The sequence below is a fragment of the Arvicanthis niloticus genome, chromosome 21, assembly GCF_011762505.2.
Source record: "Arvicanthis niloticus isolate mArvNil1 chromosome 21, mArvNil1.pat.X, whole genome shotgun sequence".
Taxonomy (NCBI): Eukaryota; Metazoa; Chordata; class Mammalia; order Rodentia; family Muridae; genus Arvicanthis; species Arvicanthis niloticus.
This window is the reverse complement of record NC_047678.1, coordinates 44,691,361-44,701,497: the sequence shown is the minus strand read 5'-3', so window position 1 is coordinate 44,701,497 and position 10,137 is coordinate 44,691,361. Positions and strand designations below refer to the sequence as shown.

At 45.2% G+C, this 10,137-nt stretch overlaps 1 protein-coding gene across 3 annotated transcripts; it reads right to left on the bottom strand.

Moving 5' to 3' along the window:
* Positions 1–644: 644 nt before the first annotated feature.
* On the bottom strand, positions 645–8,783 carry Adcyap1 (adenylate cyclase activating polypeptide 1). 3 transcript variants are annotated; one of them, XM_034484197.2, is made up of 6 exons: positions 8,132–8,783; positions 7,650–7,757; positions 5,425–5,556; positions 4,905–5,003; positions 3,714–3,854; positions 645–1,773 (listed from the first exon to the last, which is right to left on the bottom strand). In XM_034484197.2, exons 2-6 carry the CDS (start codon positions 7,754–7,756, stop codon positions 1,656–1,658), a joined length of 597 nt encoding a protein of 198 aa, XP_034340088.1. In that variant the 5' UTR covers position 7,757; positions 8,132–8,783; the 3' UTR covers positions 645–1,655. The 3 variants fall into 3 exon arrangements, with proteins under 3 accessions (XP_034340088.1, XP_076773469.1, XP_076773468.1); XM_076917354.1 differs by having other exon boundaries at positions 649–3,854; positions 8,132–8,226; positions 8,555–8,779; XM_076917353.1 differs by having other exon boundaries at positions 649–3,854; positions 8,132–8,779.
* Positions 8,784–10,137: the final 1,354 nt, after the last annotated feature.

Genomic DNA, 10,137 nt, shown 5'->3' with positions numbered 1-10,137 from the left:
ATTAGTCAACCAAACAAATTTTCTTTTTTCATTTTTTCATTCACTATACTGTGACATAGCAGGAGGAAAATTACAAATGAAGGGGAAAGAAATCTCCTTACCTGATAAAAATCTGATATAAAAATAACTATACTATATTCTTTTCTTATTTTCTACATATATCTACTTCTAGATCTGGGCTCCTCATATACAATTCTGAGATGGTAGCTATGCTCTACGAATATTTTTTGTAGTTGTACTAGTCTTTAAATACTATTGTGACATTTGTTGACTTATTAGTTGAGCCCACTTGTAAGGTGATATTTTCCTCCCAGCCCCAAGCTCCCAGAATAATGAATCAGACTCAAACTATGTTTACAAATACCTAGGCCTAACTAGCTAATAACTTAAGCCATTTATACTAATCTACATTCTGCCATGTGTCTGGTTATGAGTATAATTCTCAAAGCATTTTTTAACCTAGAAATAGACAAGAACAACAAAAAGTATCCTGGGAAATATGTGGAGTTTTCATACAAAGGCTTTCCTTTAAATCTTACTAATTTAAACTAATAATGTATATTATTCACAAATAAACTTATGTGTTTCTCTTAGGCTTCAAAGTACACTTTATTTTAAAACACTTTGATTAATCATGTCCTTTATCCTTCTACTGAAAACATTTTAGTGATCAATAACTTTGCATGTCTCTAAACACATCCTACAATTCCCAAACTGATTATTTAACTCATCTTTATACAAAATTTTCTCAAGGCCTCGTTAATACACAGGTACTTTTTAAAAACTCAGATAGTTACTTCGTAAGTATACCTAACACTGCCATGTGATCTGCCACCATTGCCTGGTAACTTTCTAAATACCAAGGCATGTATGTACACGCCAGCAGACAGATACTAATGTAACTGTGTCGCTTACAAATGTTCTAACATCCTTGTCTATTTATGGGCTTAGTGTCTTCTTAGTCTTCTCCATCTGAGCAGCTACTTTGAAGTTTTAGTTGAGTCCAGTACCCCATCACACAGATGTCAGAGTACAGCAATGAGGTGCATGAATGATGAGGTTGACATATATTCCAGACATGATAAAACCGTAAGGCTGCTAATGAAATATAATACTTTAGAAGATTTTTTAAAATGATTATTTCCTGAATGTGCTTTTTCTCCAAACATTAGACCAAGGTGGATTGTTTACAAAAATTTATTCATACAAATTTTACACACTTTTATATAACAGTTACCAAAGTCCTAGTTATAGATATTATGTGTGTAATAATGCTTGGTTAATATGTTTGTATAAGCAGTTGCACACAAAATATGAGCTTCAAGACTAACAGCTACCTATATCATAGTCTGCTCCAGTTTAGTAAGGCTCTTGGCATTTCTAGAAAGTATACAAAAGATTAAATTGGGTGATCACTGTAAAATGCTTGCCACTAGCCACGTGAACACTAAGTTAGACTTCATAAATAAAAGGTTCACTGGAGCCCTGTTTCACCACTAACAGCTGACACAAACAATTATCCAAGAAACAAAAAATTAAGACTAAAACGCAAGCCGATGTGGTGCAGCATCGTAGGGCCACTAAATAGCCATCTGTGATTCGTGGCGATTTTAAAAGGCAAAGAAAGGCACTAAAGCTGCAAACTGCATCCCAGGTCACATTGCCTGAGGAGACTGCAGAACTAAAGATTGATCCTGTAGCTGGACACAGGCTGAAGTGCCTGCTTGCTTTCTCTGTTTGCAATGTGATCTGGGGCAGCCTCCAACCACCTGCCTGGGAATGCAAATACAGTTGTTTTCTTAGATGCCTGACTTCATACTAATCAAATCTGTACAAGAAAAAGGAAAAGTCCTTTAAACTTTACAAACTAATGGGTTTTTTTTTTTTGTTTTTTTTTTTTTTTTTTTTTTTTTTGGGTTTTTTTTTTTTTTTTTTTTTTTTTTTTTTGAAAATTTGTGCGTAATTTTTGGGAGGCTGGCTGGTTTGTTGCTGCTTGATCTGGTTGGTGGGCGAAGGTTCTTTTGTTTATAAAGATTACTCCATATATGTTCATATATGTTCAAGAAGTTGACAAGAAACAGACATGCTTTTTTTTTTTTTTTTAGCCAAGACAGGATACAAGGGTGGGGAGTGGAATTCTCCTTCCACCACTCTTGACCACAGATATAAGATAGTACTCATACATATGAAGATGGGGTTTAAATAATTTATCAGTTAGTCAAACTGAGCAGCATTGGAACACTACACATTCTAATATGACAAAGATCAGTTTTATGAAATAAATTTTACTAAGCAATAAGCCATAATATAGAAAAATACATTTTACCTACAAACTCAATAAACAAGAAACAAAAGGTTCATATTTAGTGCATAATTACTCTGTGGTAGCTACACAGGGGTTCCTAAACTTCACAGTAACTGCTTGCATCAAACAACAACAAAAACTAAGTAGCATTCACAAAATGTAAGATTAAGTGAGTGGAAAACGGCAAAAGATTCTTAAACAGTGCAGGAGGGCAAGGGTAGGAAGGAGGGTCTCCAGAAAAACCACAAAGAACAGGGGTGGCTTCTGCAGAGCAGTGTTCGAAGGGGAGGATCCTGGCCATTTCACAACATGAAAAGCATGGACAGCACTGGAGAAAAACACATCGTACTTTGCATTCATTCCAACAGCAGCGCCTGATCTGTCAGGCAGTGGAACCTGCAGAGGGGCTAGACTTACCCCAGATTCTCAGATCTGAGGCAACTCTCAAATCAGCCCTCTACAGGGTCCTCCTCTGCACCCCATGCTCTGCCTCTTCCAGTCCCCTCTGTATCTTCCACTTTATTCCAATTGCCCTAGCCTTAGGAGAGTCGGTTCCCTGAAGAATCGGGAAGTACAGAAAAGAGGGCTTTCTCCCCAAGCCTGTCTCCTCTGTACAGTTCCTCAACTCTTCTCCCAGGGAATGACGTGAATTCTGGGGAGAAGCACAATTTGGATTGAGCTGTTGTTTAACTAGAATTTCCTTCTGGGCTGAGAGTCTGAGGAGAGACAAATACACATAAAAATATAATCCAAGAAAGTGAAAGTGTTGGAATTGCCCGGCAACCAGTAGGACAATGCCCACTTGAGTTAGTTAGGCTGGGGTTCAAGCAGCCTGCCCCAGAGACTCACAGGGAAAGAAAACACTTCAGTAATTCCCCAAGTCATTACCTCAGAATTCCCCTGGAGCAGGCATCATTGTTTTTTGTACAAATGGCCATTATTGGTATCTTCAAGCCGGTTGTGGATAAAAATACTATCCTTTAATTCCAGTTTACAAAAATAGGAGTAATATTCAAAACAATGGTTGTCTATTTTTTCTATTCATTTTATATAAAAACATAAACAGCTCAGGCGAATTTTCAATCCTTGTGCACGCTTATGAATTTCTCTCTGTTATACTTATATATATTCTTAATATATATACTTATAATATATATCAATAATTGGTCCACAAAGTATATCTGTGCATTCTCTAGTGCTTTGTAAAAAGAAAAACAATATTATTATCAAAATAGTCATTTAATGGCTTTACTTGATACATAAATACATGTTTGGAAAGAACACATGAGTGATGACTGGTCAGTCAATTTGGAAAACGACTTTTCATTTTATACACACACGGAAGCTGGCATCTCATCGCTACAAGTACGCTATTCGGCGTCCTTTGTTTTTAACCCTCTGTTTATACCTTTTCCCTAGCACGGCCGCCAAGTATTTCTTGACAGCCATTTGTTTTCGGTAGCGGCTGTAGCTATCTGTGAAGATGCCGTCCGAGTGGCGTTTGGTTAGGGGTGCCCGGTCGTCCACCGCACCGCCGCCTAGGTTCTCCCTGCAAGGAGAGGGGGCGGAGAGAGGGGGCGGGGCGGGAGACACTTTGAGTTGGAGAGAGAAAACAAGTGGGCCCCACCCCCATGCGGGAGCCCACTGGGAGCGGGCTGGATTCCTAGCATCCCCTGGCTGCCCTCCTTTGCTCCTCACCAGTTGGCGGGAATACTGGGACAGAGACCCCGGAGTCCCTCCTCCTCACTCACAGTTTCCTGGCACTAGATCTTTCAAATTTTTCTAGATCTTTCTGAAGCACCCCGGGGCGTCCGAAGAATCCTCACTCTTCAAGGCTTTCTCCAAACATTGCTTCTCAAGATTACACTATCCAAGACTCTAGCTATATTGTCCGGACTTGTGCCTTTTGCACTACCCGACATACAAGGGTCCCTTTAAAGGCCTGTGGGCTCCTACCAGGTCATCAGTTCTGCAAATCTAGGCAAACATGGGCACGCCTCTCTCTTTGCCGTGTTAAGTTGAAAACGTGATAGTGATATAAGGCGACAGGCTGTAGGCAATATTTTCACCGCATGAATTATTCATGGTTAAAATGTAATCAGCTTCCCCTTGGGCTTATTAAAATGTTGCCTTCTGCTGACACAGGCTTCACGCAAGCTCTGGGCTTGTCTGGCGTGAGCAAAAACAAAAAACAAAAATGTTTCTTTAAGTATATAAATTTGGGGACTTTGTTCCTTCGGTTTGCCTTTATAGTAAACCTAGTTCTCCTTCCCTCAATTATGGCAAACTCTCCCACGAACCTGGAAAGGAGGTTATCTGACTTGACTTGGTTCTCATTCAACAAGAGTCCAAAGCCCCAGATTTCCTGCCCTGTTTCTCTTTCACCTTATCTCTGGCTCTTAGGACAAATTTAAACGCCTTTTTAGAAGTCCGCCCAAGGCTTGTAGTACCCACCTCGTCGCCAGGACGCAGACACGCCCTCGGGCGCGTGGGCGCGCATAAACGTAAAAGCTGCCCCGCCCTCCCCACACGCTTTCTACAAGGGCACCCACCACGGCGTGTGCATCACTCGAAGGTTAACTCTTTCCCAAACTCTTACCCCACGCCCCTGGCCACGACCGACTGCAGGTACTTCCTGGCGGAGAGCTGGTCCAAGACTTTGCGGTAGGCTTCGTTAAGGATTTCGTGGGCGACATCTCTGTTGGGGAAACAAAGAATACGACGTGGGTCACTCACTGCCTCGGCCCTTCAAATGACAGCCAAGGCTCTCACTGCTGGGCTTTTCAGGAGATGACCCAACAACCGTTAGTGACACGGGACTTGGGAGTAACTTAGGGAAGTTCCCCGGGAGTGAATCGGAGATGGGGCTTAGTTTGGCCTGAGAGCTGCCCCGCCAACAAAGTCGCACACTCACTGACACCTCTCTGGCCTCAGAGCTTTCAGTCCGTGGTGCGGCCTGGGCTCCACGGGGATTTGTCTGCTAATTTTCTGTGGCTCTCCTGGGAAAGGAGGCTCGAGGACCCTTCTTTTAGTAGAAAGGTCCCTACTTTTAGAACCCCTACCGGGTCCCTTCTGCCAGGTTAGGCCCAAGCCATAGGCGGAAGCCGGGCGGGTTGTACCTCCTGTCGGCTGGGTAGTAAAGGGCGTAAGCGTCACGCAGCGCGGAGGCGGGGCTCCCCACGCCCGGAGGGTCCCAGTCGTAGAAGTCTTGGAGTGGGTTTCCGTCCTGGTCATAAGCCTCGTCTTCTGGTCTGCGGGATAGCCAAAAGGAGGGTCATTAAAAGTCACTTCTTAGTTCTGCCAAGTCCCAAGAAGGTCTCCTTGATTTTTCTTCTTCATTATGGTCTCCCACGGAGAATTGTTCTTTCTTCCAGAACGATCCTAGGGACAAGGTAAGGGAACTACACCCAGCAGCAGTTCCTATTGCAAGGACCTCAAGGAAATTCGCTCATATCTCCCCAGGAGAAACAATGATCTTCTCCAGGACCACTGAACAACCATGTAGACCCCCAACACCTGGCCAAGGAAAACACGCGCTCTCTCCCCACCTGACTCCCCGGGCTTCCCTAAGTAGCATTTAACTCGCATGAGAAAGATCCTAAGAAATTATATGAATCGAGACGGGAAGTCCTAGGGCGGAATGGAAGGAATGGGTGGATAGGTAGGATGCAGGAGGACAACTCCAGCAGCAGCCACCCCCATCCGAGCCGCCGAGCCCAGGGGAGCCCTTCCCCGCGCAGATGTAGGTCACGGAGAACCTCCAGCATCTATTTTAGGATGAAGAGAATCTGCTAGGAACATGAATAATAGATGCCCCTAAACTTAGCTAGTTTGGCTCGTTCTGTGGTGTGGCAGAGCGCCTCAGAGCCTATCACCCAGGAAAAGTGCTAGGCACACGGAACTTTGAGAATAGCTGGAGGTGAAAGAAGAGCTTTCGAGTCCATTAAACAAAGAGTTCCTGCTATCTGTTAGCAATGGCGGGGAGGCTGGATCCCATCTCAACCCCAGAGCGCAAGGAAAAGGGTCGACTTGGACTGAAATTCCGTAGGTGTTCAGCGACCTCACAGTCTCCTCACTTATCGCCTCTCTGCGGGACAAAGGACAGGAAGAAGAGGACGAAAATGCAAAGTCGGGTGGCTTTGGGCTCCAGGAGTACTCGGAATGCAATCAGGACAAATAACCTTCTCTAGTCAGGGTTCAGTAGTTCTTGGGCCGCCCTCCCAGGAGAGGCCAGGGGAACTTCTCCGCACCGACACATCCAGCCTTCCCTCCCACCCCCAGGGATACCCCCAGCCCAGGTTCCAGACTTTCTAACCACCCCTGCTTTGCCCGGCGCCCACATGCTGGAATTCTGTAACAGAAGCTAGGATTCCTGTCTGCCAAAACACCAATGGTCAGATACCCCCTAAGGCAGAGGTTCTTGGGCGGGGCTCCAAGAGTCAGCTCAACGTCGCGCTCTCCTGGCTGCCCTGAGTGCCACCCCGCACCCACGCTAGGCGGCCCCACGCAATTTTCCCTGTCCCGCACACGGGTGAGATTCTCTGGCGCTGCGATAGAAAACCTAGGCAGCGTCTCACGATTAGAATCGGAAGCCAAGACAAAAGCCAGGTTTTCTGCATCCTCAATTGAGCTAGGCTGTCCTCCCAACCCCTCCAGCCTGCTGGCATTCTCTCCCTCCTTTGCATCCGTTTCTTCCCCCTCCTTTGCTGTCTCCTCCTTGTGTTATTCCGTCTCTCAAGTAGCTTTTCCTTTACCGTGTCTGGCCAACACCCCCACCCCAAGGCGTTCTGGGGCTCAAAATCCAGTTGAAACAGGGTATATTTGAAAGAGAGCAGCTCTTCGAGTGGGAAAGAATTCGAATGAGACAACAGGAAGGGCGGAGGAGCGAGAGACCCCGCCCCAATAGTCCAGACTAAGCAGTAACAAAGCAAAGTGGGGAGAGCTTCACTCTCGGCTCCCCGGGCTTTGATCTGGGAACTGAAGTTTTCCAAGTTAATCCAAGAATAGAGGAAAGAAGCTAAGCGGGGAGGGGGAGGCGCACCCTGCCACCTTCTTTTGTACAAGTTAGCGGAGGGAAGATTTCTACAAGGATACGAAACTCACTCCCTTTACCTGAGTCCCTGGGCTCCACTGGTGAGTAAGGGGGGAGTCTGGCTGTACTAGAGCCTCTCTAACCCCCAGGCTTAGCTAGGGACCCAAAGGGGTCTAGCTAACCAAAGGCTGTAGAAATGCCTGGGCGCGCAGGAAGCGATGCTCGGCAGCCTGACATCCAGATCTTCAGGGAAGCGATCAAAGTGGGTGTCTGGCGAAGGGAAGCTCTAACTTATATTAGGGTAGCACCTACCTGATCCCAGGGAAGCTGAGTCCAGCAGCAGGTGAACAGGAGACGCTGCTATGCATTATTATCCCGTAGACCAGCAGGGCCAGCCTTGCTCCGCTACACATGGTCATTCTGCGCAGGAGAGGAAAGAGGGCAGTGAGTGAGATCGTTCCTGGCTTTTCACCTTCTAACCCCAAGAAACTCCTTGGAGCTGGGGAGCCAGTGAAACTGCGCCTCGCTGTGTTAAACACCACTTAACCACGCCGGAGCGTCCAGCCACTTCTCTCTTGGTATAGTTCGAAAAAATAGCTCTATGTATGCCCAGCACCCAGTAACTAGCCAGACCTTGAACTAAAGAAGGTTAACTCATACTCTGATGCTGCTGGCAGCACGGGGAGGGAGCCTGTAGTCAATCAATCGGTTAGTATGCTAAGAATCCCAACACACACACACACACACACACACACACACACACACACACACACACCTGACTATTAGACTCTTACCGTGGCTAGGAAGGGGTTGACTAAGTAGAGCTCCTTCGAGTTTCTGCGCTGGAATCACAGTCCGAGAGGCATCAGTCACTGTCTGGAGCTGGTGTCTGGAGAGAAGCCGCGGGAATTAGCTGAAGGAGCTGGGGGGACTTGTTTGCCGAGGCTAAAATTCCGCTCAAAACTTTGTAGACGCACAAAACTAGGAGGGAGCGTGACACCGAAGGAAGTGGGCGAGGAAAGAGATGTAGAAGACAGAGTAGGCGAGCAGCCAAAGGGAGGGGGAGCAGAGTGGACTTAAGTCCACCGGGAGAAGAAGCTAATGGGTAAGAAAAGAGGGAAAGTCAAGGAAGAAAGGGAGGATGGAATGGGGGAAGGCCGGTGATGCCTCTGTGGGAGATGATCTGGCAGCTTGAGGGAGTCGGGAGTCGGAGGCACCTTCTCTGCTCCGAGGTCTCAGGCTGTCTGAAGATGCTGCTCTGCTGCTGCTGCTGACAGAGGTGACTGGCCTTCTGCTCGTATTTATATATGCAGTTAACAAAAAAAGCTGTCCAAATGTGGTTTCAGGAGACACCTCTTTGTCAACATCTGTCTGCAATTGCCTTCAAGTACAGAATATTTTGGTTGCACTGTTGTACTCCGATTTCTATTCATGATATGACTTCCTTTTTTTTTCCAGTCACGTAATGATCCGGTATCAGTAAAAGACGTCAGCATCCTAGTCCCTCAAGGAACATATTAACTATTCTGTGCTGTCCTCCAGGATGATAAGATCCGGAGTCATCAGCTTCTGATAAACACCTTTCACTCATACAATCCAATTTTTAAGAAGTCCAATTATTTTGATGGTTTTCGATTTCACTCATTTCTCAAAGACAAGTAAAGTACTCGTAGAATTTAGAGGGTGGTGAAGTCGTGTTTTTACTGTGTCCCTGCTTCTTTTTACTTTTTACTCAGCCCCCACCAATGACAACTCTGATCTCTAGAATTAAGCACCATCAAGCTCTCCTATTAATAATTTTAATTTAGATCTCCTAATTCCTTGCGTATGCTTTTCCAGATAGGTGAACTAAATGTGAAAGTCGTTTCGTGTTTTAAAGGAAAGTCTTAGAGGATTTTCAGTAAACATCTAATGAGTCTGGCCGCGTTGACAGTCTGACTCTGAGTAGATTGATGGATGAGACTAGGAGCAGAGCCTGTGGTGCTGTCCAGGCTCTTGGTGCTGAACTGTTTGGGCGCAGATGCTACAAATGTTGAAAATTGCCCCTGGTTTAATTTTCACCACAGCCTCTAAATTTGAAGGTTTGGCAGTGGTGCTCTTACTGTGGCAATTCATTGTCTAATTCACCCCGCTGTTCGTATTCATCTTCCCTTTCATTCTGTGTCCACGAATGCCTCAGTGCTCAGAGCCTTCTTAATCCCTGCCTCAGTGCAGAGGTTTCTCTTCTTAGTCCGGGTGTTTGGCCCCCTACCTTTCCTGCCTGCACACTTTCACACTCTCTGTGGCTCTCACTGATTTTAAAAATTGAAACCATTGCACTGTGTTTCCCGCAAGAATTGAAAATTTAAGAATGTGAGGGTGAGACATGGGTCTCTCGAACTTCTCTTACACGTTGAATTCTGTTTAGGGAAACACAGACTGGGAATGCAGGAGGACTCCCAGCACAAGTTTTCTTGGTGAAGGTTGCTACCAGAAACCCTTCCCTGTGGATGGTTAATATTTTTAACTAAAAATAAAATGAGAAGAGGAAAACAATAAGGAAAGATTACATCCACTGGGAACCTTCTAAGCACCTGAGTAATTCCAGAAAAATTCACAAATTTCTGGTCTAGAGAAGAGCTGTGAGTGTGCATTTTCACTATTTGAATCTTATACACTCACAAAAAGAGGAAATTACAATTAAGTAGGAGTGCTTTCTATACTGTGATTTGGGTTTAAATAAGTGTTTAAATAAGCTGTTAGTTCTGAGTATTCTTTCCAAGGCACAGTATTTCTCACTTTTAATGCTATTCCCACCTTT

Bases quoted from the DNA above. Each gene is read 5' to 3' on its own strand.
- Adcyap1 (XM_034484197.2), bottom strand. From the start codon at position 7,756: ATGACCATGTGTAGCGGAGCAAGGCTGGCCCTGCTGGTCTACGGGATA. The intron at 5,004-5,424 runs GTACAACCCGCC...TTTCCCCAACAG, and splicing joins TACTACCCAGCCGACAGGAG to AGATGTCGCCCACGAAATCC. The intron at 1,774-3,713 runs GTATAAACAGAG...TTGCATTCCCAG, and splicing joins GCGGCCGTGCTAGGGAAAAG to GCAGGTGGTTGGAGGCTGCC.